Source organism: Aotus nancymaae, unplaced genomic scaffold, assembly GCF_030222135.1.
Source record: "Aotus nancymaae isolate 86718 unplaced genomic scaffold, 86718_ANA_hifiasm-v0.15.2.pri h1tg000002l, whole genome shotgun sequence".
NCBI classification, from domain to species: Eukaryota; Metazoa; Chordata; class Mammalia; order Primates; family Aotidae; genus Aotus; species Aotus nancymaae.
This window is the reverse complement of record NW_026988413.1, coordinates 26,867,390-26,894,656: the sequence shown is the minus strand read 5'-3', so window position 1 is coordinate 26,894,656 and position 27,267 is coordinate 26,867,390. Positions and strand designations below refer to the sequence as shown.

The 27,267-nt window shown below is 36.4% G+C and overlaps 1 protein-coding gene across 4 annotated transcripts in view; it reads right to left on the bottom strand.

Moving 5' to 3' along the window:
- The window catches only part of TMEM209 (transmembrane protein 209), a 40,393-nt gene that overhangs the window by 7,721 nt on the left and 5,405 nt on the right, over positions 1 to 27,267 (bottom strand). For all 4 annotated transcript variants that reach the window (XM_021673702.2, XM_021673707.2, XM_021673705.2 and 1 more), the window contains 8 exons: positions 21,182 to 21,386; positions 15,099 to 15,274; positions 14,404 to 14,475; positions 12,243 to 12,339; positions 6,842 to 6,967; positions 4,578 to 4,675; positions 2,232 to 2,346; positions 2,039 to 2,136 (listed from right to left, as the gene is read on the bottom strand). In XM_021673702.2, coding sequence (XP_021529377.1) covers positions 2,039 to 2,136; positions 2,232 to 2,346; positions 4,578 to 4,675; positions 6,842 to 6,967; positions 12,243 to 12,339; positions 14,404 to 14,475; positions 15,099 to 15,274; positions 21,182 to 21,386 — 987 coding nt within the window. The remainder of the gene's footprint in view (positions 1 to 2,038; positions 2,137 to 2,231; positions 2,347 to 4,577; positions 4,676 to 6,841; positions 6,968 to 12,242; positions 12,340 to 14,403; positions 14,476 to 15,098; positions 15,275 to 21,181; positions 21,387 to 27,267) is intronic.

Here is a 27,267-nt window from a genome sequence, read left to right as displayed (position 1 = left end):
AGGTTTTCAACAGACTGATACTTGCAATTAAGACTAAAAAACCTGCATGTGCCTATAATCTTAGCTACTCAAGAGGCTGAGGCAGGAGGATTGCTTGAACCCAGGAATCTGACACCAGCCTAGGCAACACAGCAAGACTTACCTCAAAAAAAGAAGTAAAACACATCAGTGAAAGTATAAATTGATACAATAACCTTTATTATAAAGTAATTTGGTAATATATTATTTTTAAAGTTCTAAAAATATTTTGACCTAGAATTCCACTGTTAGAGCTCTGGGCTAAAGAAAGGCAGATAGCTATATCCATGAAGATACATTTATAAGCAGGATTTATAAACTAAAAAATTAGAAATACCCAAAAGGTACAATAGAAGAGAAATGGTTGAATACATTATGCTAGTGAAGTTTTTTTTGTAGCCATTAATAAGTATTTTTAGGCTGGGTGTGCTGGGTCATGCCTGTAATCCCAGCACTTTGGAGGCCAAGGTGGGCAGATCACCTGAGGTTAAGAGTTCGAGGCCACCCTGGCCAATGTGGTAAAACCCCATCTATAATAAAAGTACAAAAACAGCCAGGCGCAGTGGCTCACGCCTGTAATCCTAACACTTTGGAGGCCGAAGCAGGTGGGTCGCCTAAGCTCAGGAGTTCCAGACCAGCGCAAAACAGTGCAACCCTGTCTCTACTAAAATACAAAAAATTAGCCAGGCATGGTGGCAGGTGCCTGTAATCCCAGCTACTTGGGAGGCTGAGGCAGGAGAATCGCTTGAACCAGGGAGGTGGAGGTTGTAGTGAACCAAGATTGCGATCCCGCACTCTAGCCTGGGTGACAGAGTAAGACTCTGTCTCAAAAAAACAAAATAAAACACCAAAAACTAGCTGGGTATGGTGGTGGGTGCCTATAATCCCAGTTACTGGGGAGGCTGAGGCAGGAGACTTGCTTGAACCCAGGAGTCAGAGTTGCAGTGAGCTGAGAATGCGCCACTGCACTCCAGCCTGGGCGACATGAGTGAAACTGTCTCAAAAAACAAAACAACAACAAAAAATTTTTTATGATGATTTTTACTAATATGGAAAATTATGTTATAAAGCTAATATTTAAAAGCAGGATATAAAACTATTAATTTTCGCCTATAAGAAATACAAAGAAAGGGCCAGGTGCAGTGGCTCACGCCTGTAATCTCAGCACTTTTGGAGGCTGAGGTGGGAGGACTGCTTAAGGCCAAGGGTACATGACCAGTCTGAGCAACACTTTTTGTAGAGACTCTGTCTCTACCAAAAATAAATAAATTAGCCAGGTTTACTATTGCATGCTTGTAGTCCTAGCTACTTGTGAGGCTGAGGTGGAAGGGCTTCTTGAGCCCGTAAATTCAAGGCTACAATGAGCTATGATCGTGCCCTTGCACTCCAGCCTGGGTGACAGAGCTAGACTCTGCCTCTAAAAAAAAAGAGGTAAGACCAAAATGAAATTTACCAAAAGGCAATACACCAGCCGGGTGCGGCGGCTCACGCCTGTAATCCCAGCACTTTGGGAGGCTGAGGCGGGTGGATCATGAGGTCAAGAGATCGAGACCATCCTGGTCAACATGATGAAACCCCGTCTCTACTAAAAATACAAAAAATTAGCTGGGCATGGTGGCGCATGCCTGTAATCCCAGCTACACAGGAGGCTGAGGCAGGAGAATTGCCTGAATCCAGGAGGCGGAGGTTGTGGTGAGCCGAGATCATGCCATTGCACTCCAGCCTGGGTAACAAGAGTGAAACTCCGTCTCAAAAAAAAAAAAAAAAAAAATACACCAATCAAAAAATCAACAACAGCTGCCTCAGGTAATGGAATGAGTGATTTTCCTTCTTTTTCTTTATACTTTCCCAAATTGAGCACATATTACTTTTACAGTCAGAAATATATATGTATGAAACACAGTTCCCCTAATTTAAAACATTTACTACTTCTGTTAACACGAGATTATAATTTTAAAAACACTGTCAAAGCAAATCACCCCAGACATTCTGTAACAGCACCTTCCCTACATAGAAATACCTTTGGCAGGTTGTATACATGACGCTGGTAGATCAGCTCATAATGGGGAGGGTTGATGGCACTCTGATAAATGCAAAAAACATTCTCATTCGTGACATCTATAAAGGAAGGAAATACGCTGCATTAAAAAACCAAACCCCCAGAGATATTTTGTGTGAAAATCTCAACACATTCTTTTAGGAGAGGTTTATACCTGGCTTATTTGGTGTCTGAACAAAGTGCTGAGAAGTAAAAGTTTTTCCGTCGGGATACTTAGGATGTGGAGGTAATCTGGAATCAAGGTAGGTGCAAAATACATGCATGATGATCTGAGGATGAAGAAATAATTTTTTTCTTAAGTCAGCATGAAAATCTAGCATGGATGTAGCTCTTTACAAACATCTATATTTATAAAAATTCCAATTAAAAAATTTTTCTCTAAAGAGTGAATTATAAAAATGCTGTCATACAAACCACCGTGCTTTAAAATTAAAAAAAAAATGCTGTCAAATGGGTTAGATTTACAAGTTAAAATCTGTAGAATAAAAAGATAAAAACACCTAATTCAGGTAGTACACCTAGTCTTTTAATTGAAAGTATTATTTCCTATAAAGATAAGGAATTCACAAATTCCTCTCTTAAATGATAAAGAAATTCCGTGTAGGCTGGGCGCGGTGGCTCACGCCTGTAATCCCAGCACTTTGGGAGGCCAAGGCGGGTGGATCACGAGGTCAAGAGATCGAGACCATCCTGGTCAACATGGTGAAACCCTGACTCTACTAAAAATACAAAAAATTAGCTGGGCACGGTGGCGCATGCCTATAATCCCAGCTACTCAGGAGACTGAGGCAGGAGAATTGCCTGAACCCAGGAGGCGGAGGTTGCGGTGAGCCAAGATTGCGCCATTGCACTCCAGCCTGGGTAACAAGAGCAAAACTCCGTCTCAAAAAAAAAAAAAGAAAGAAAGAAATTCAGTGTATTTAAGACATAAAGCTAGGCTTAATTCAAATAAAATACTCAAAATTTAAAATACAAAAATATATTTGCCATCAAATCAGTCTGTATTTTGATGGGAAGGTTTCCTTTTCAAATTGAAAAAGTTTAAATACTCCGGCCTACAAAGTTACCATTATCTGGTGGGGGTGGGGGTGGAGGGTGGGGCTTAAACACCAGACTCCCATTCCCTACATATTTGATCTTCATTTTCACTTTTCCATAGCAACCCCAAAAAAGGAGGGCATTATCAGTTTTCTGCTAAGTGAACCATTCATAACAATACAGTTAATAGCAAAACCAAGATAAAGTACATTCAATTCTCAACTTGAATCTCAACATTTAAAACTTAATTTTCACCCCTAACAGGCACTATATAAAAACAAGGGAATATAATTTTGAAAAACTCGTAAGCACATAAAAACATTTATGTTCTTTGGTCTCCTAAATATAATTCTAGGAGTCTCTGTTAAAGTGATAATCCCCAGAAAGAAAGCAACGTGCATCACACTATTGCATACCACGTTACTTAAGATCAAAAAATATGTGAAAAATCCCTCTCTACCACAAGTTTCTCAAACTTTCAGGTCCACTATAGAGAATAGTTAAATGACAGTGTATAATAATGAAAAAAAAAATCTAGGCGGGAGGAGGCTGTAGAAAAACAACCCTAAATATTGCAGAAGTGGAAAAAAAGAATATATAATTTTACATATAAAAGAATTACAACTATGATAAAAACACTAAAAAATAGTAGCAACCAGTAAAGGTAAAAAATACACAAAATATTAACAGTGGTTGGGTGAACATGCTGATACTATTATAAATACCTTATTTTCTAAAGCTTTTGAGACAGAGTCTCGCTGTGTCGCCAGTGGCGCGATCTCAGCTCACTGCAACCTCTGCCTCCCGAGTTCAAGCAATTCTCCCGCCTCAGCCTCCCAAGTAGCTGGGACTACAGGTGCATGCAACCACGCCCAGCTAATTTTTGTATTTTTTAGTAGAAATGGGGTTTCACTGTGTTGGCCAGGATGGTCTCGATCTCTTGATCTCTTAACCTCGTGATCTGCCTGCCTCAGCCTCCCAAAGTGCTGGGATTATAGGTGTGAGCCACCGCGTCTGGCCCTAAATTATTTTTAATACTTATAATAGGCAAACAAAAACACAAAAATCCAGTAACAAAAACATTAAACTGAAAACATAAAAATAAAAAAATACAGAAATAAATCTAAGGGTCAGGAACAGGAGCTCATGTCTGTAACCCAAGCCCTTTGGGAAGCTGAGGCAGGGGATCACTTGAACCTAGGACTCTGAGACCAGCCTGGGCAAAAAAGTGAGACCCCTATCTCTACAAAAAATACAAAAAAATTACCTGGGTGTGGTGGCGCAGGTCTAGTCCCAGCTACTTGGGAGGCTAGCTGGTAGGAACACTTGAGCCCCGGGAGATCAAAGCTGCAGTGAGTCGTGAATGCACCACCGCACTACAGCCTGGGTGACAGAGTGAGACCCTGTGTCAGTCAAATCAATCAATAGTAAATAAATAAAATGAATGAATCTAGGGGCTTACAGCAGAATCGGTGGGCAGGTCTGTATCCCATTTTCGTCCTTTGAAGTCACCACCTCTGTTCCATCGAAATGAACTCATACAACCTCCCTGAGAAAGTTCTGTGGCAACAAGGTGAAATTTTTAAAAGCTAAGAGTATGCAAAACAGAAAAAAAAATAAAAGGCTAAGGGAATATAATAAGGGAAGCAAATCATCTTAAAAATTTGATCAAAACACCCAACCTAAAGAAATACAAGATATAAAAAAGATAAACATCACCATGAAGAAATGAGAGTCCAAAATGTGGGATTCTGGATTTATCTGACTACTATTCAGAGTTCTCAAAAGAAGTCGATGGGTAGGGAAAATTTGAATATGGACAATACATTCGATATCAGAAAATTATTATTTTTTAAGGTATGGTAATTGTATCATGGCTATGTAGGAGAATGTTGTTACTTGTAGGAGAATGCATGCTAAAAAGTAAAGATGTCTGCAGTGTACTTTCAAATGGTACAGCAAAAAAAAAAGTGTGTGTGTGTGTCTATGTATATATATATAGAGAGAGAAAGAATCAAATATGGCAAAATGTTGTTAACTATCCAAGAAGAGGACAGTGTTCATTGTATTCTTTTAAACTTTTTTGTGTATTTGATATAATACCTTTATATACTTTGTATATATGTGTCCACACACAGACACTTTTTTTTTGATGTACAAATACCCTGCTATCTACAAGGCAATCTTGTCAAAAAACTCAAACATGAATCTATAGAAAAGAGAAGGGGTTATGTAAAACTACACCACAGGGATGCATTCAGCAAAACCCATACTATGGGAAACTCTACAAGACAAACACAATCCAGTTCTTCTGACAAATAAATTGCAAAGGGAAAAAAAAAAGGTGGATGGGAAGGATGTAGCTCAAAATAAACTTAAATAACCAATTGCAATGTATTACAATACTTGAATTACGATTCAAACAAACATTGCCAAAAATTATGTAATTTATGACATAGATGGAAATTTGAATAGACTTAATATCTCATAACATAAAGAATACTAGGGCCAGGCAACATAGTGGTTCACTCCTGTAATCTCAGCACTTTGGGAGGCTGAGAGAGGACTGCCATAGCCAGGAGTTCAAGGCTGCAGGGAGCTATACACTCCTGCACTAGTGCCACTACTGCACTCCAGCCTGGGTGACAGAGAGAGCCCAAGAGCCCGTTAAAAAAAAAAAAAAATTATTAAGAATGATAATTGTATCGTGGTTATGTATGGTTCTATTAGTTTTCTAAAGGCTCAGCTGGGCATGGTGGCTCATGTTTATAATCCCCAGCACTTTGGGAGGCTGAAGTGGGAGGATTGCTTGAGCCTAGGAGTTGGAGACCAGCCTAGGCAACATAGCAAGACTCTGTCTCAAAAACAGGGGGTTGCAGGAGGCTTATCTTTTAGTGATATACAAGAAAATATTTACAGATGAACTAATAATGACATGTAGGGTTTGCTTCAAATAATATAGGAAGAAAGTGGATGGGGTATGGATAGGGCAGGGGCTACCCAGGGACTAGTGATTGTGGGGGCTGGCTGATGTGTACAAGATGAGTATGTACACTATTTTGTCTAGTTTTGTGTATGTTTGAAATTCTCCTTATATAAAATGTTTTTAAAAGTCATGCAAAATGTTTATTTCTGAACCCTGATCTAACCTTAGGGGAAAGAGAGAACATTATAACTTTCAAATTAAGATTTATGATAAATTTGAATACTTTCTAAAACTTGTCTTAGTGATGAGAACCTTTTAAAAAGTTTATCCCAATTTTCAAAAATCCTAACTTTTGAACTGCTCTGTGAGTAGAGAGGCATAAAGGGTGTGTGGGGTGACAGAGAGGCTACACTTCCTGATTCTTGAGTCAGTATCTCAGAAGCTCATATCTCCCACTAAATATAAGAATATAACAGATATATAAGGAAGCAACTTATTAGACAGGAATTATAAGAATTAAGAGAAATAAGGCTCAGCATACTGGAATTAGAAAGAATGTCATAGTGGCACCCATTCTTATGAGTCTAAAAGTAGGAATGAGTAAAATATTCACTGGAGACCACTTAGCTCATATTTAAGCTTCCTACACAAAATAAAACCATTAAGCCATAATTAGATATGTATTTATAAGACACAAATTATACTTTTAATTAAAACAGTTTTTTCTTGTTAATGTTTATTGATAAAATTCCAGTGTAGTAAAAAAGCTCGTATTTTTTCCTCTTCAAATCAATAATTACCTTTGATCCTTTCAAACAAGTATTCCTGATTCGGTGTAAGATCTAGATATTGAACGATTGTGTTCAAAGTCGGAATGAGAGGAGCTTTAACCAGGGCAGCTTGTTTCAAGCTAGTAATACTAGCCTCTGTTAAAATAAAACAGAGAACACAGATTATTCTAAATGTGTTTCCAAAAGAACTTAAAATGCGCTTGTCATGTGTTCATATAGTTGGTTCGTCACTGCCTTCAGGTCTTTATGTAAGCCAATGATGCCTGCCCTGACCACCCCACCTCAAATTTCACCCCTCCTCTCTAAACATGAATAACAAAACCCTCCTGGGGCTTTTGTTCTCCTTAGCACTAACCACTGTCCAATGTACTTTCTTTCTTTCTTTTTTTTTTTTTGAGACAGTGTCTTGCTCTGTCACCCAGGCTGGAGTATAGTGGTGCAAACACCACTCACTGCAGCCTCAATCTCCTGGGCTCAAGCAATCCTCCCATCTCAGCCTCCCGTGACTACAGGCATGTGCCACCATGCCTGGTTGACTTTTTTCCTTTTTTTAAATTTAGTAGAGACAAGGTCTCACTATACTGCCTAGGGTGGTCTTAAACTCCTGGGCTCAAGAAATCTACCAACCCTAGACTCCCAAAGTGTTTGAGATTACAGGTGTGAGCCATCGTGCCTGGCCCAATGTACTTTATCTCTTTTATTATCTGTCTCATCTACTAGAATGAAAGCTTAATGAGTGCAGGGACTTTCGCCATTTTGCTCACTGCTGTATCTCCCAATGCCTAGAATAGTATTAATACCCAGCACAGATTAGGCACTCAATGTTGAAGGAATAAATGAAAGAAAGCAATAATAGTTCATTTTAATTTGCACAATCTACTTTACCTACAACTAATCTGGCAAGGTAGCCAGATTTACACATACAACATCCCTCCCCTTCCCCAGAGAAGCAGCCAAATCAATCTGGCAAATCTATGAACAACTAATATACAGAAAATTTTTACAGGACATGTATAAAAGGAGACATAATCATTTTCAAAGTAAGTTGAATTAGAAGTTGCCAATTATGCCAGGAAAGCGGAAGCTTTTTTTGGTAGTGATTTCTCTTTCTCTTATCATATCCTGCAAGGTAACTATCCATAGAAATTTAAAAACCAATTAAAAATTTCAAAATATCCAACCTTCCTAGCAATATCCAATGTAAGGAAAAGCATTCTTATATGTGTCATGGTTGCTAGAGTATAAACTGGCATAAGCTTTTTGAAGAGAAATGTGCATAAAAAACCTTAAAATATGTCCAGGTGCACAGGCTCATGCCTGTAATCCTAGCACTCTGGAAGGCCAACATGGAGGGACTGCTTGAGCTCAGGAGTTCAAGATCAGCCTGGGAACCCTGTCTCTACAAAAATACAAAAAAAATCAGGCACGCGTGGTGGTGTGTGCCTGTAGTCCTAGCTACTTGGAGGGGGCTGAGGTTGAAGGATCTCTTGTGCCCAGGAGACTGAGGCTGTAGTGAGCTGTGATAGCACCACTGTATTCCCTCGTGGGCAAAAGAGTGAGACTCTGTCTCGAAAACAACAACAAAAATAGTAAAATATTCATACCTATTGACACCCAACTCTAAGAAATTATTCTCAATAAATAATTACAAATGTACACAAAGATTTGGTAAAAGGATATTCACTGTAGCATTAATAGTAACAGTAAAAAAAAAACCCTTGAATTTAGAAATTGGTTAAACACTGTATATATAAAAAAGAAATACAACCTAGCTATAAAAATAATGCTGGAGATTACTGTGAGACAGGTTAGTTAAAAAAAGAAAAAAAATTGCTGGAGACCATTTAACAAAATGGAAAAAGGTTGTGGGGAGCAGGTAACAAAACCATATGACCAATAACCTACAAATGAAGCTGGCAGGACTGGCAGTTGCTCTGGTTGAGTGGGTGAGTGAGTCAATGAGCAGTGTATGAATGTGAAGCCCTAGGACATTACTGTGTACTACTGAAGACTATAAACTTTGTACACTTAGGCTAAATTTAGTTTTAAAAATTTTCTTTCTTCAATAAAAAATTAACCTTAGTTTACTGTAACTTTTTTACTTTACTTTTACTTTTTTTAAAAAACTTTTAGACTCTTTTGTAAAAACAACTTAAAGCACAAACACATTGGCCAGCTATACAAAAACACTTTCTTTGTATGTTTATTCCATAAGCTTTTCTTTTTTTTTTTTTAGTTTTTACTTTTAAATTATTTTTGTTTTTTTAAATCTTTTTTGTTAAAAACTAAGACACAGCCGGGTGCGGTGGCTCATGCCTGTAATCTCAGCACTTCAGGAGGCTGAGGCGGGCAGATCACCTGAGGTTAGGAGTTTGAGAACAGCCTGGTCAACATGGCGAAACTCTGTCTCTACTAAAAATACAAAAAAAACATTAGTTAGGTATGGTGGCACATGTCTGTAGTCCCAGCTACTCAGGAGGCTGAGGCGGGAGAATCGCTTGATCCCAGGAGGTAGAGGTTGGAGTGAATGCAACGGAGTGTGACTCCATCAAAAAACAAAAATAAAACCCAAACAAATAACTTAGACACAAACACATATTAGCCTAGGCCTATATAGGGTCAGGATCATCAATATCAATGTCTTCCACCTTTACGTCTTGTCCCACCGGAAGGTCTTCAGGAGCAGTAACAGGCATGGAGCTATCGTCTCCTCTAAATTGCCTTCTTCTGGAATATGTCCTGAAGAGGCTGTTTTACAGTTGAATTTTTTTTTTTTTTTTGACATAAGGTCTTGCTGTTGCCCAGGCTGGAGTGCAGTGGCATGATCATAGTTCATTGCAGACTCAATCTCCTGGGCTCAAGTGATTCTCCCACCTCAGTCTCCTGAGTAGTTGAGACTACAAGCTCACTTCACCATGCCTGGCTAATTTTTCTTTTTTAATTTTTGGTAGAGTAGGTCTTGCAGTGTTGCCCAAGCTGATCTTGACCTCCTGAGCTCAAATGATCCTCCCACCTGGACTTCCCAAAGTGCTGGGATTATAGGCATAAGCCACTGCACCTGGCCTTTATTATTATTATTTTTTTATAAGTAGGAGTGCACTCTAAACAATAAAAATTATGGTGTAGGCTGGGTGCAGTGGCTCAAGCCTGGAATCCCAGCACTTTGGGAGGCCAAAGTGGGTAGATCACGAGGTCAAGAGATCAAGACCATCCTGGCCAACATGGTGAAACCTTATCTCTACTAAAAAATACAAAAATTAGTTGGGCATGGTGGTGCACACCTGCAGTCCCAGCTACTCAGGAGGCTGAGGCAGGAGAATTGCCTGAACCTGGGAGGTGGAGGTTGCAGTGAGCCGAGATTGCGCCACTGCACTCCAGCCTGGCGCCTAGTGACAGTGTGAGACTCTGTCTCAAAAAAAAAAAAAAGTATGGTGTAGTAAGTACATAAATAGATGAACCAGCCACACAGTTGTTCATTATCAAGTATGTACTCTACATAATTGTATATGCTATACTTTTATATGACTGGCAGTTCAATACGTTTGTTTGCAACACGTTACCACAAACATGTGAGTAATATCTTTTGCTACAACCTTGGGATGGCTACAAGTCACTGGGCAATAGGAATTTTTTTAGCTCCATCATAATCTTATGGGCCTACTGTTGCATATGTGGTCCGTCATGGACTGAAACGTCATTATGTGGCCGATGTGGTCTATATACTATGTATAAAGTCAAGTCACAGTATTTTCTCCAAAAATATAGAAATCAAGTATTTGAGATAACCACTATCAATTTTAATTAAAATTAAAGACCTAGAAAGTGCCCAATCTGGCTTTGCAGTCAGAGAATTCTGTCCTCAAATCACTGCTGTATGCACTGGGCAAGTAGTAGCCTAGGCCTATATAGGGTCAGGATCATCAACATCACGAGTCTCAGTAGCCTCATCCATAAGATGGGGCAATAACAGCCAGCTTTCAAGGTTAATGTGAGTTCTGTGTTAATTACACATGAAGCATTTGGACATTCAATAAATAAGGGATGCACATTTCTATTCTTAGTTCAGATAATAAAGACTGATTAACAAAGATACCCAAAGTAAATGGGAAGTGCTAGGATGCAACCCAAAGTACTTCACATTTTTCAAGGAGAAATGTATTCTCTAGAAGGAGCTGGGGACTAAAATATTCTTTATATATTCTGAAAATATAATTACTTAATAACTAAGTTGTAATATATATCTTTTAGGCAATTTATACAGTATCCTAAAATTTTACCTTTAGCAGATAAGAGAATTGAAAATAGGTGACGGAGAATTACTATTACTACATAGTCTTTATGCTTTATACAACTTTGTGATTAACATCTGCTAAGAGTCTTGGTTTTATATCTAGAATATATAATGAAAACATCTACCACTCAACAAACAACCAAATTTAAAAATGGGTAAAGGATCCAAAAAGACATTTCTAAGAAGATATACAAATAACCAGTAAACATTAGTAGTCATCATGGAAATGCAAATCAAAACCAAAATGCGATTCCATTTCATGCCTACTACAGGATGGCTATAAAACATTTAACAAGTGTTGCAAGAATATGGAGAAAGCGGAACCCCAAACACGCTGGTGGGAATATAAAATGGTGCAGCTAGGCGCTTTAAAAGAGTCTGGCAGTGCCTCAAAAGATTACACAAAGTTACCATACAGCTCAGCATATACCAATTCTACCCCGAGGCATATACCAAGAGAAATGAAAACACAGGTCCATATAAACACCTGTACATGACTGTTCACAGCAGTATTATTCACAGTAGCCAAAAAGTGCAAACAACCCAAATGTCAATCAACTAATGAATGAACAAGCAAAATGTAGATCTATTCTGAATATTATTCAGCAATAAAGGAAATGAGATAATGATAAATTCTACAACACGGACAAACCTCGAAAGCATTTACGCTCAGTGAAAGAAGCCAGTCACAAAGTCACATTTATATTCTATGATTTCATTCATATGAAATATCCACAATAAGCCTATCTATAGAGACAGAAAATAGACTGGCGCTTGCAAAGGGCTAGGAGGAATGTATAGAATGCCGGGTGACTGGTCAAAGGTGGAGGGTTTCTTTCGAAGAAATGAAATGTTTCAAAACTGACAACTGGTGATGGTTGCACAACCCAAGACTTTGGACTGTACATTTTAAATGGATAAATTATATGGTAGGTAAATTACATCTTGATAAAGCGGTCACATTAAAAAAAAACCAAACAAACTAGATTATAGACATTTGGATTTTTTTTTTTTCATCTCAAGGTAACAAAAGAAGTTAAGCCGTCCGTTACAGGAAGAAATTTTCCACCTGGCAGATTTACTGACAGAAACCCAACACTGGACTCTGTTGCCACATACCTCCTATCTGTAGCTCTGGACAACCCATTCGTCTCATCTGTGTGCTGACAGAATCAATCTCTTGAACAAGTGGCACTAATATTGTCTCATTGATCCACTAGGAAGAAATAAGGTGCAGATTTTTGGATACATAATTCCAAAGCAGCTCTCAAATAATTACTTTCTCTTTTACAAGCAACTCTAAGAATTTTTTTTTATTATCTTATACTTGTATATTAAAAGAATCGTAAAGTATAGTGAAAAAAGAATGAAAGTAATTGCAACCCAAAATCAAGATATGGTTAAATAAATAGGCCACTGGAGTGTAAATGAGCTAAATTACATTCTTAATATGCTTTTTTTCTGAAAAGAAATATAAAACTTTTAGCTATATGTTAACTTTTTCTTAAAATTTTCTAATTATTATGTTTAGCTAAAAGGATAATCTTCAGTTTACATTTGTAGGGTAACTTCACACACTTATTAATGTACTGTTTACGCTGGTTTGTGATCAGTAAGATAGTTTCTCAAACTAACATAACTGCTTAACTCTCGGCAGGCTCACCCAATTCCCTAACCATGTGGAAAAACAAACTTATTAGATTTGAAACTGGCTTGCGAATATTACAGTATTACTTTAGGACTGGGACTTTCAAATGCCTTTTCTATGGCTAACATACAACTAATTCTGGGATGTGAAAAGACTGTCTAAGGATACATTCCATCTGGTTTGTGTGTTATTGTTTTGTGTGTGTGCCTGTAGCAACTTCAATTACCACTGCTGTTTCCATCTTTTGTTTATCCATAAAACGAAAGGATGAAAAAATCTTTCAGATGAAATACGATATTATAAACAACTGAAATAAAAACCTTCTGGGAACGTAAAACATTTTTTGTAATCCATTTAAACAAGCAAATTTTGATATAATGGCAAGACTTGACCTGAATTCACATGAAGCTATGTATAAACTTTATCCCACTGAGTGTAACTATTCATGTTTTTCTGCAGAAGTATTAATGTGGTTGATTACTGGGTGCTAACTAGACTCTGGTGTTATAAAATATATGGTACAGGTATATATGCATTGCTTTTTAAAAAAAATTCCAAAAACTCTAGCTAACTCCTAAGACTTCATATTTTAAACATATTAGTATTTTTAGACTAGCCTATAACAGAAACTACAACAAACTTCAGTTCCAGGACATGATCTCACTCATTCACTCTTCCAACATTTACTACATGCATCTTAATTTGCCAGCCACTCTTTGGCTGTAACAAAATCATCTAACGTGTCCCAGAGAGAGGTCTAGGCCCCACCCTCATAAATTCTAATTGAGTAGGTCTAGGATTAGGTTCAGGAATTATCCATAAAATGCCATCCAGGTTTCTGGGTCAAGAAAGTAGGCTTGACCCATTTTTTGCCCCTCTATTTTGATACCCTATTTAAATAACAGTAAAAGGATTAAAATGAGCACAAGTGATTTCAATATAGTTCTAGAAGATGCAGAATGGATGCATGAGTGTTGAAGGATGAAACAACAGAAGTAACAGCCCCTTCTGAAGCTAAGTGGAGCTCCATGTAGTGGAAGGAGGAGTACATATGCCTAACAGAACCCAGGACACAGGTGCTACAGAGAATGGGAGGAAGACATGGAGTTGAAAAAAGGAAACTAATTCATTCTGTATAGGGAAAAGTTGGCCCAAGATTAGAGGGTACTTCTCTAGAAAAATAGCAATCATAATCTATTTTGAAATAGCTTCAAGCATATGTGGTCTCATCTCTCTAAACTCTTAAGTTTTCTGAGGGCAAGGACCTCTTTTTGTTTCCCTCACAATTCTGGGTACATAAAAGGCTCCAATAGAAAAGCTCTTTGGATCTAAGTGTATTAGAATAAAAAAAAAAAGCAAAGCTCTTTGGAAAATAAAATTGAGAAGTGGAAAAGGGAGGATCTTAATAACTAAACATATTCCTTTATCTTCTCAAAACGTATCGATTCAATAAATATGGAGAAGGAAAAATCTCATGAAAATAAGTTTATCCTTATATATGTGTCATTCATACTGTACCTTTATAATAACTCTAATATTCTAATTTATAATGAACTCTAAATGATATTCTAATAACATGCATTGCATATTAAGAGGCACTAATATTGTCCAAAGAGTAATGTCAGAACTTACATTTCTAAACTTAGCTGTCCATGAATCCATATGATCAAGAAGTTGTCTATTCATAGCCACTCTTGCCCAAACCTATAAAAATTCATGTTTAAAATGAACAGTGAGGAAAAATCTTGCCAGATATCATCATTCTTTCTCCCACTCTAAAAAATATTTAATGAACTTAGGAAAAAAATTTCCCAAATACCAATATTCATCTAATTAGTATTTGGTAATTTTCTTATTACCCACTTATAAGTACTGTTCACACAGTTATATCTTTAAAAGTTCCTTACATTGGTATGTGTAAAGAACATTTTTCTTGCTTTTAAGAACAAAATAAAAATTCCATATTTGGTATTAAAGTGATGAAATTACTGACAAATATTCCAATCTAAATATATTTTAAAAGCAAGATTTCTGTATATGTTAAGTACAATTATATACCTGAGAGCCTTTTTATAATCAATGTAAAAATATGTTTCAGGCAGGGCACTAAGGTGAACTGCGTGTCATAGAGTAAAATGTATGATATAATTTAGTTTTTAGTTTTAGGTATACAAAGTAAGGCAGGAGCCTTCCCACTGCTTAATGTGTGCCAGATTTATGTTTCTGTCCAGCAGAATGGAAGATTACAGAAAAAACGTTCCAGAAGTAGAAGACTTTCTAGTAACGCATAAATCATAAATATTAAGTCACTTTTATCTTCCACTTACCTCTTCTGCAGCTTGTTTAGAGGTGAGATCAGCTTCATCTTTGTTAGCACATGGGGCCTGAGACCTACAGGCAAGCTGATACTGAAACTTCTTTAAAGTTTGTGTATAATCCCCCATAGAACGACTGTAGTTCCAGAAAGTAGGACTGCTGGAAGGAGAGGTGGAATCTGGGCTCCCTGCAATTAATTGTCAAGGTAAACAGTATCAGTCTGTTGTAGCAATTCTGACATCTAGAGTTAACACTTGTATCTAGGCAATGGCAATCCAGGAATCAGAAGACAAACACCCTCAAGGAGCTTCTCTTCTCCCCAACATAATTTTCTCTTGAGAGAACACAGTCTACTTGTGATAAAAATGAAAAACAGTATTTTCTGAGCCGTATCAATTGAAGAGCCATAAGAACAATAAGTAGTCAAAGGCGTCTGTCTAGTTTTGTTGAAAAATTAAGCTCATTTCATTCTCTAAGACTTTCAAATCATTCAGTAAGAAATGGCCAGGTGTGGTGGCTTAGGCCGGGTAGTGGCTCACGCTTGTAATCCCAGCACTTTGGGAGGCAGAGATGGGTAGATCACCTGAGGTCAGGAGTTTGAGACCAGCCTGGTCAACATGGTGAAACCCTGTCTCTACCAAAAAAAGTACACACGCACACACACACACTAGCCAGGCATGATGTTGGGTGCCAGTAATCTCAGCTACTAGGGAGGATGAGGCAGGAGAATCACTTGAACTTGGGAAGCGGAGGTTACAGTGAGCTGAGATTGTGCCACTGCACTCCAGCCTAAGTGACAAAGTGAGACTCTGTCTCAAAACAAACAAACAAAACAAACAAAAGACAAATTTCTTTTGGAAATAAATAGGCTAAGCAAGTTATTTGCTTGAAGTATTTAGAAGCTCCTTCTGAATGGGATAACTATAGCCTTCTACTAAAGACTAGTCTCTAGGCTAAACTTATCTGCCCCTGTACTTTATTGTGTTTTATTTAATAGCCTGCGGTAATTCCTGAGTTGTATTAAAAGACTATCTGATGATTATACTCCTAAATTTATAAATTTACTTTAAAGAAACGTTAAAAAAAAATTCTATTTAGGAATGTACTCCCACAGAGGCCTCTGAACCAGGATAGTCATCACACTTCAGGGTTATAGTTGTTGTCTGTTTTCCCAAATAGAATTTGAGCTCCTTGAAGGCAGGGAGTTTTTTCTTTTTTGCAGCATCTAGCATAGTGCCTAAATAAATAAGCACATTCTTGATAACAATTATATGGTATTTATGAAGGGCTTATATTTTCAGAGTTTGACTGATATAAAAAGTATCAATTGATATTTTATACCCTCAAATAAAACTCATAAATAGAAACAAGTTTTTTTTTTTTTAATCTTAGCAGAATTCTAAAAGGAATGACTAGAAAACAGTAAAACTCATTTTCCTGTTTTCCTGTTATGTTTACAGGCACAAGGAATAAGAAATCATCAAAGGGATATGTAGTAATATTTCAATTCATCAAAATTTTGAAGGTTAGCCAAGGAGCTTTCATGAATGTAGTGTGTTTCATGCCAGCATAAAAAGTTATATACAGTAAAGAAACATGATCTCACTTTGTGTGAAATTCTGACAAAATTGACTTTAGAAATGAATTAATGTTAAGAAGAGCAGTTGTAAACCAACACAAATGATTTAATAAATAAGAGACCAGAAATGGAAAGAAATGTGGTTATAACAGAACATAAAGTTATCCCATTTTGATTAATCATTATGACCATTAACTTTAAGAAAAATAAGTTTTCTATGAAAAAACTTGAATTTGAGAAAAATTTCACTGAGGATTAAATTTTAGACGATGAATAGAAATAGAAAGTTCTAATACCTGTGGGCATTAGTCAAAGCAAAGAAAAATTACACATAGCAAGTAATGACAAAATAGGGCCTTTCCATGATGAATACCACCACCACCAGAATAGCACAAAATCTATAGCTGGAGAATCTCAAAGACCTCAGAGTCAAAGCACATGGAGATTTGGAAACCTGGCAACATAGCATACCAGATAACCTAAAATATCTCCTCCCATAAATATCTAAAAACATTTGTTAAATAAAATACATTATTTAGACCAGTGCAGTGGCTCACACCTGTAATCCCAGCACTTTGGGAGGCCGAGGCGGGCAGATCACTTGAAGTCAGGAGTTCGAGACCAGCCTGGCCAACATGGTGAAACCCCCAACTCTACTAACACAAAAATTAGCCAGGTGTGGTGGCAGGTGCCTGTAATCCTAGCTACTCAGAAGGCTAGGGCAGGAGAACTGCTTGAACCTAAGAGGCAAAGGTTTTAGTGAGCCAAGATTGCCCCACTGCACTCCAGCCTTAGCAACAGAGCTAGACTCCATCTCAAAAACAAAACAAAACAAAAAAAACATTATTTAAATGAATAATGTAGCTTGCAAAAAAGTAAGGCTATGAATAGTCAGTGGTTAAAAATGAAAAAGGAATTAAAAATCAAAATAGCCTGTAAGAGAATGCTGTGGCTGCTCTAGAGAATTTTGTAGGCCTTGAGAAATATATCAGCTTGGAATTTATTGCCCAAGTGGGAAACGGACATAAGGATTTGGGCCCACAAGAAGTAGAGAGTTGGGCTGACACCTTTCTCCTACCCTTAGTCCTCCTAATAGAGGACCAGGAATCTCAAAGGGCCACATTCTGAGCAGATAAGAAAAAAATCTGTTCACTGGGACCAGGAGATAATGGAAGCTTGTCTGCCATATGTTGTTGGGCGATTTGAAAACAAAAAACAAAAAACTCTGAGATTTAAAAATTATAGATACATCTTTAAATAGGTTTAGAGTGCTCATTTATATTAGCTTTGAGGTCCAGGAATCTCCAAGCTTAGAAATCACTTAAGTTAGCTAAAGGGCAGTAATACTCCTAAGCCACCTGACAGAGGCAAAATACAAAACACCCAGGAAGAAACAAGGCTTCCATTTAGCCAAGATAAGCTTACCAGAAACACATAGAAATTCCATAAATCGCAAGGAAACAAGCCTCCAGGCATAACAACCAACAAGACAAAAATGGTCAGTATTTAACCTCTAAGAACTTTAGATAACTCAACTATTTAAATAAGTGCTTTTAAGCAACTGAGACAGAAAAAAAGGAACTGAAAACATAAGAATAAAGAATATTCTACAAAAATGTGGCATATTTGAAAAGAACCAAATAGAACTATAAAATGAAAACAAGCGACTGAAATTTAAAAACTCAATTAATTAGTTTAAAAACAGTTTAGACATTGCTAAAGAAAGAGCTGATCATGAGTCCACAGTGACTAAACCAAACAAGCTGGGGTAAGGGTAAAACAGAATAGGGGCGGGGGGATTAGCTCAAAGAATGATAGTGTCATGTCAAAAGAACAGAAAAGCCAGCTTACAGAGGATCTCACTAGCCAAATCTGGGACAATCTAATCGTCAACATAAGTGACATGATTAGGGAGAGGAAACCTTTATCTTACAGAGTACCAACAAATAAATGTAAAAGGTGGCTGTACAATAATGTAAATGTACTTAACACCACTTAATTAAATACTTAAAATGGCTAACATTGAGCCAGGCGCAGTAGCTCATTACCTGTAATCCCAGCACTTTGGGAGGCCCAGGCAGGTGGATCACCTGAGGTCAGGAGTTTGAGATCAACCTGGCCAACATGGTGAAACCCCGTCTCTACTAAGCATACAAAAGTTAGTCAGGAGTGGTGGCGGGTGCCTGTAATCCCAGCTACTTGGGAGGTTGAGGGATAACTGCTTGAACCTGGGAGGCAGAGATTGCAGTGAGCCAATATTGCGCCACTGCACTCCAGCCTGGGTGACAGAGCAAGATTCCACCTCAAAAAAAAAAAAAAAAGAAAAGAAAAAAAAAGGCTAATATTATAAATGTTCTGTATACTAAATTTTATTACCGTTAAAAAAAAAGGGAAAAGTATTAAAGGAATACAGAAGAAATGATGAAATGGGAAAGCTCCCATGACAACCAACATAGTAATAATTTAGAAAAGAATCTTAAAAGGATGTTAGAACTACTAAGTCAAAGTTTGATGGGGTTGGGCACAATGGCTCACGTCTGTAATCCCAGCACTTTTGGAGGCCAAAGTGGGTGGATTGTGTGAGTTCAGGAATTCGAGACCAGCCTCAGCAACATGGCAAAACCGTCTCTACTATAAACACAAAAATTAGCATGGCATGGTGGCGCACATCTGTAGTCCCAGCTACTCGAGAGGCTCAGGCGGGAGAGGCACCTGAGACCTGAATTCAAAGCTACAGTAAGCCAAGATTGTACCACTACACTCTAGCCTGGGCAACAGAGTGAGACCAATTCTACAAACAAAAAAAACAAAAAAAGAAAGTTTGATGGGGAACAGGATATATATAGAGAGAGTTTTAGAGTAGCTTCCCATAAAATACTTATTAATTATTTATTAATTAATTTGCACAAAATACTTAATTTTCAAAAATCTATTGGCACAAAAGGGCTTAAAGTATAGGGATATAGATAGATAAACCAGCCAGAGCCTAACCAAAAGGAAATTAATATAGATGTATCAATGTCAGACAAAATAGACTTTAAGGCAAAAAGCCTAAGAGATAAAGATAAAAGGCAAGTTTACCAGAATGATATTCACAATTCTGAATTTACATGCATTTAACATAATCTCACATGTATATTTAGCAAATCTGACAGAATTGTGAGAAAACATTTAACGGAAGACAATCATTGAGAGCTTTTGACATACTTTCCTAATAATCAACAGATCAAGCAGATAAAAATTAGTAAGATAAAGAATTTAATTGATTTGCAGTAGCTTTGATTAAAAAAAAAAAAGAATTTAAGAATACCATCAAGAAGCGTGACAGTGAACAAATAGAGAGCCCCAAATTTAGAGATTGCATTCTGTTCAATATAACAAAGTCATTTACAGAAAGTGATCACATAGACTTAAAAGTAAGACTCAAACAAACAAAAAGTTAATGGGTACAGATCAGATTCTCTAACCACAGTAAAATTAACTTAGGAGAAAAAAAAGGTAACCAAACCACTTCAGGCTTGAAAATTAAAAGCAACACCACTAACAGTTACAAACAATAATCATATTACTTCTAAATAGCTCCTACTGGGTCAAAGAATAAAAGTGAAGTCAGAAAATATGTGAGTAATACAAAGATGTGTAGAGGATTCATAGGTTCTTTGTATGATACTCCATATTAAAGTTTCGGTAGACTCAAAGTATTTCAAATTTTTTTTAAAAAGCATGTATCAAAAATAAGAAGATAATATTGATTGGTTTCTGTAACATCTGTGGCACTTTCAGGCAAAATTAAATTAAAAATCACTGGTGAGACTTCAAGCGACACAAAGAGCCATGGTCCAATAACTGGCTTCCTCATCATGGCCCAGTTAGCACCTAATATCGTTTCTGTGAATGTTCCTGAGGGGAAAAATCATTACTCAGTTCAATAACCTAATTCGGTTTCAAATAATTGACTCTGTAATAATCAAATCTAGCCCAAACAGATTAAGATTTGCTAACACTCTTTCCCAAGGTAAACTATACCTTCAGGAAATACTAAAAGACAGTTTTAAAATGTTCTGAAAAACAGTAGTGCTTCTAGAGTAAATACACGCTCTCTCACCCTGCTCTGTCACACCAACTTTCCAAAGGACTACCTGAAAAGAGACAGCTATAATTTGAGTAAGTTCACTACGCATTGCTTCAAAACATTATTTTATAGCCTCAACTTTAAACAGAAATTTTAACTTACATTATGCAAAAAAGCTTTCAATCTTATCGTAGATGAAAGGTTCAAGATTTCTTAGTTTAGCTATATTTCACTTCTTGAATTTAGTGACCTTAATTCTAACTGCATAAAATTATGTTACATTTAAAGTAAAACAAAATGTGTTTCTCTCCAAGCTAACAAAGTATATTAGTAAAAGAGATTTTAAATTTTATGTATGAATATTAAAATAATGAAAATAATAGGTTAAGGACTAAGTGACACCAAAAGTATGTATAATAGGTATAAATAAAATACATATGTACCCAGCTTAACCCTATGCTGTTTCTCTTCTTCACTTCTTAGGAAAGTATCCAAAGTTCGTAGGTCGGTCATATAGTCTTCTTTGTCAGTGGGTGAGTTGTAGACAGTGGGTGAAGAACGGTAGCGAGATCTCAATCCACTGCTCTCTACTGGTCCAACAGTGGTAGGGTACGGAGGAGGAGGAGGAGAGGGGCTAAAGCTTGCCAACTATACAAAATAAAAGAACTTTATTTTACTTTTCTTTAAATGAAATTCATTTTTGTTTTGGTTTGTGACTTAAGTAAAATACCTAGTAGAATGGCAAAAATCCACAACAATGACAACATCAAATGCTGATGAGGTTGTGGAACAATACAATCTCTCATTCTTTGCTGGTGGGAATGCAAAATGATACAGCCACTCTGAAACACAGTTTGGCAGTTTCTTACAAAAGTAAATATTCTCTTACCATACGATCTGGTAATTGTGCTCCTTAGTATTACCCAAAGGGGTTGAAAACTTACATCCACACACAAATCTGCATGTTTATAGCAGCTTTATTCCTAATAGTCAGAACTTGGAAGCAACCAAAATGCCCTTCAGTAGGTGAATGTGTAAATAAACTGGCAAAATTAGGTAACTGAGTATTACTTAGCACTAAAAACAAGTGAGCTATCAAGCTACAAAAAGACATAAAGGAATTATAAATGCATATTGTTAAGTGAAAGAAGCCAATCTGAAAAGCCACACAGTTATGATTCTAAGTACATGACATTCTAGAAAAGGCAAAACTATGGAGGCAATAAAAAAAAAAAAACCAGTGGTTGCCAGGAATGGAGGAAAAGAAGAATGACTAAGTGGTGTAGATTTTTTATTCTGTATCATATATAATTGTAAACACATCATTATACATTTGTCCAAACCCACAGAACGTACAACACCCAGAGTGAACCCTAATGTAAACTACGCATTTTGGGTGACAATGATGTGTCAATGCAAGTTCATCGACTGTAAGAAAATATCACTGTGGAGGTATACTGATCATGGAGGAGGCCATGAGCGTTAGAACAGGAAATGTACATAAGATCTCTTGATCTTGTTGTAAACCCAAAACTGCTCTAAAAAATAAAGTCCATCCAAAAAAAAAAAAAAAAAGTAACTAATGGAGCCCAGGAGTTAGAAGCTGCAGTGAGCCATGCATTCCAGTCACTACATTCCAGCCTGGGTGGAGACAGCAAGACCCTGTCTCTTAAAAAACCAAGTAACACATGCGTATTTTAAAAAATTGAAAGTATAAATAAAATAACATTTGTAACTTTGCCACCCAGAGATAATATAATCCTTTTTCACATTTTATGTATTTCAAAATCTCTAAAATGTACATAGCTTTGTCTATGTTATGATAAAGATGGCTGTACATAAATCTTGGCTTGAATTTCTGATAGCTTCCTTTAACAGATTCCTAAAACTGAAATTATTTGGTGAAAGCATATTAACATTTACTTGATATAAGAATTTTTTAAAAAATGGCCATTTAATTTACATTTCACTATATTTATGATGTTAAACACTTAAAAATATAATTATTGGTCACTTGTATTACCTATTTAAATGTTTACTCAAGTACATTTACAATTTTTTTCTATTGGGGTCTTATGATCACTTCATACTAGTTTGCAGTAAGTTAAAGATTTACTAGTCTTATAATTGTTTAATGCTGTTTGAAAATAAAAATGTTAATTCTCTTCCACACAGATTTTTTAATTTTTAAATTAACATATTATATCCTTATATACACTATATTTGGGCTATTATTGCATTAATTGGCCTAATTTTGCTTAGGGGCCATAATATTTTACTTATTAAGTTTTAATGTCTATGGGGAAGTACCCAACTCTTACTCAATTTTCTTGGCTCATTTATTTTTCTATATTAACTTTAAAAATCAATGAGTAACTTGCATAAATCTATTTTTAAAAATGGTAGACTGGGACTGATTAGAATTGCATATACCTTATATATTAGTATGTAGGGAGAAAATCTTTATAACAATATCTTTTTAAGCTATTGACTTTGGCTATTTATCATGTATCCAGCCACTTAACGAAGTTGTTTTTTACAGTTCCCAGGGAGAATTACTTTGTGCTTTAAGTTTTATTACATTCTATAAAGTGAACTAGGTAGTGGTGTTCCCATCTTTTCTGTATTGGGTAATAACTCGTATTGAATACCAAGTATTTAAGCAGTTATTATACGTGTCAGGCAATGTGCTAATTATGCTTAATATATACACTGTCTTATATTTTCAGTAACAGGCAAATACGATTACTATACTCACACCTTATGAGTTTAGGTAAGCTGCTAAAGATCATACCAGGATTTCAAACTTGTTTTCTAACTTGAGTCTATGTTAACATGTTGTTTTACTGGATCAGAATTAGCTGTTCATACCCCAGCAAAATATTAGTAACTTTTAGAAGATAGGTAAAAGATACATAGGAATTCATTATATAAAAACTGGTCTCTTCACTTTTGTTAGTCTGAGATTTTTCATAATAAAGTCTATAAAGTAACTGTTTCTTCAAAGTTTAAAAGAACTTAATAATAAAACTTAAAGGCCGTACAGCCTTCCTGGGATGTAATTTTTTTTTTTTTTTTTTTTTTTTTTTTTTGAGATGGAGTTTTGCTCTTGTTGCCCAGGCTTGGAGTGCAATGGCATGATCTTGGTTCACCACAACCTCTGCCTCCTGGGTTCAAGTAATTCTCCTGCCTTAGCCTCCCGAATAGCTGGAATTATAGGCATGCGCCACCACGCCCGGCTAATTTTGTATTTTTGGTAGAGACGGTTTCTCCATGTTGGTCAGGCAGGTCTTGAATTCCTGACCTCAGGTGATCCGCCCGCCTCAGCCTCCCAAAGTGTTGGGATTACAGGTGTGAGCCACCGTGCCTGGCCAATGTATTGTTTTTAAATTTTCTCTCTCATTTTGGTTTTCTAATTCTTAGCCAATTTTGGCTTATTTTCCCCCTGCCCAAGAAAAGTAACATATTTCATTAGATTTTCCAAACTAGTAGTTTGGTTCAATAGACACTGATGTATCTATATTCCATATACTGTACTAAGGAAACAAAGATAAATAAAAACACATAATCCTGTGCTCAAGAGGGTTACAGTCTAAAGGAAAAAAAGTGAACATTATTATAGACTGAATGTTTGTGTATTCCCCAAATTCACATGTTGAAGCCCTAACCCCCAATGTGGTTGCTTTTGAAGTAAGGGGGTAATTAACTTAAGTGAGGTCATTAGAGTGGGGCCTTGTTCTGACAGGCTCAGTGTCCTTATATGAAGAGATACCAGAAAGGACACGTGAGGACAAAGTGGCTATAAACCAGAAAGAGCACTCACCAGAAACCAAACTGGCAGGGACCTTGATTTTAGATTTCTAGCATTCAGAACTATGAGAAAATAATTTCTGTTACACCATGCAGCCTGTGGCTTTTTTTTTATGGCAGCCCAAGCAGACTAATACAAGCAATTGTTTAAAAATATTATGCTTTATTTGATATATCATTATGCATATATTTTAAGGTGGGAATATAAGGCGGCATGGTGACTACGAAACATGGTATGGGGCTAGGTGTGGTGGCTCATGCCTGTAATCCCAGCACTTTGGGAGGCTGAGGCAGGAAGACTGCTTGAGTCTAGAAGTTTGAGACCAACCCAGGCAACATAGCAAGATCCCATCTTTACCAAAACAAATATACAAACACCGTACAGTGTTTCCTCAAAAAATTAAAAATAGATAGGTAAACTCTACTTCTTGATATATACCCAAAATAACTGAAAGCAGGGACTCAAACAGATATCTGTACAGCCATGTTCACCGCAGCATTTATTATTCACAAAAGCCAAAAGGTGGAAGCAACCCAAGTGTCCATCAACATATGACTGGATAAACAAAATGTGGTGTATGCATACAATGGAATATTATTCAGCCTTAAAAAGGAAGGAAATTGTAACACATGCTACAATATGGATGAACCCTGAGGATATTATGCTAGTGAAATAAGACAGGTAAAGGACAAATACTGTTATGATTCCACTTACAGGATGTACCTAGAGTATCAAATTCAGAAAGACAGAATAGTGGTTGCCAGAGACTCAGAGAGGGTAGAAAAATAGAGTTAATTGTTCAATTGGCACATTGTTTCAGTGAGGAGATGGAAAGTTCTAGAGACAGATGGTGACAGCTGAACAATTTGAACGCATTTAATGCTACTGAACTGTGCATTTAAAAAAGGTTAAAATGGCAAATTTTATGTTATATATGTTTTTTCACCATTAAAAAAACAAAAAAAGGATGATATTAAGAGTATTTTCAGCAGAGAGAATTAAAGATGAATAACAACACAGAGACATGAAACGTTTATGGCAATAACTATTCTCTGCTCTTACCATAAAACGTGAAAATATCCATCATAGTTTAAACTTCTCTGTATCCTTTCCTAAATCCTCCATTTCATTTCTCCTTAAGTCTACATCTTAATTGCCCTGTTGATTTGACAGATTTGTCTATTTTATGGTATTTCCCATGCACACAGAGAAAAGCTCTTAGATAACAATTCTCTAACATTTGCTTTTATCATTAAAAATAGCTTGAGATATGATTCACATGCAATTCACTCATTTAAAGTGCACAACTCAAATGTGTTTTAGTATGTTCACAGGGTTACACAGCCATCACAATCTAATTTCAAAACGTTCTTGTCCTTCCTTCCACTAAAAAACAACTGATTAGGTATCAATCCCCTTTTCTCCTTCCTTCCCACCCCAATTCTAGATAACCACTAATCTTCCTGTCTTTATAAATTTGACCATTCTGGACATTATAAATAGAATTGTATATGTGGTCTTTTGTGACTGGCTTCTTTCATTAGCATAGTGTTTTCAGGACTCATCCATGTTGTACCATGTATCTATCATTTTTTTCTGTATCCTTCTTGTACTCTTCTAATTCTGACCTGAATTCTTAGTACATCTATTTTTATTTTTTAAAACAAAAATGGGCAGGGTGAGGTGGCTTATGCCTGTAATCCCAGCACTCTGGGAGGCTGAGGTGGGCGGATAACTTGAGGTCAGGAGTTGGGAGACCAGCCTAGCCAACATGGTAAAATCCTATCTCTACTAAAAATAAAAACATTAGCTGGGCATGGTACCTGTGCTACTCAGGAGGCTAAGGCAGCAGAATCACTTAAACGCAGGAGGAAGAGGCTGCAGTGAGCTGAGGTCGCACCACTGCTTTCCAGCCTAGGCTACAGAGTGAGACTCTCTCAAAATAACTCCCCAAAAACAAAAATAAAAACAAAAACATTTAAGGTTAAGAATTTACCACTGCATATAGCTTTTACTGTATTGATAAATTCTGCTATTGAAGCATTCTTGTTTTCCTAATAGTAATTTTAATTTAACCTAATTTCTAATTTTAACGTAATTTCTAAATTTTAATGGTGTCTTTCAAACCTTCATTTCTAATTTCTAGTTTTATGTTTGCTTTGGTCAGAAAATACAATGTGTACAATTCCATGAACATCTCAAATAGAAAGGTATAATATTCCACAGTATTCTTATGGAGGCTATCTTATTAAATGTTATTGCTCAAATATTTTGTGTTCTTATTTGTTGCCTACTTTATCAGACATTGATAATGGTAAAGTCTCCCAATACAGTTGTATTTACTGATTTCATGTTACTAAAGGTTTCTGCTTTACATTTTATGATGCTGTATTATTCAATATACAGGGATTGAAACTATTATTTCTTCGTATGATTTTTTCCATCAACCTAAAATGACCTTTTGTCCCATGTAATTCTTCCTCCTCTAAAGTTATACTTTGATAACACTACCACCTTATTTTTGTGTTTTCCTGATGTGTCTTTGTCACCTTTACTTTCTTTTGGTATTTTCTTGACACATCTTTTAAGATTTTTTAAAAAAAGAAAGATTAAGGTAAAAAATCTTAATTCATTATTTTTTCCCTCTAATTTGTAAACAGAAAGATGCACAAGGCAGAATAAATGACTGGAAAAGAGTGGGTAGAAAGGGAGAGTTAA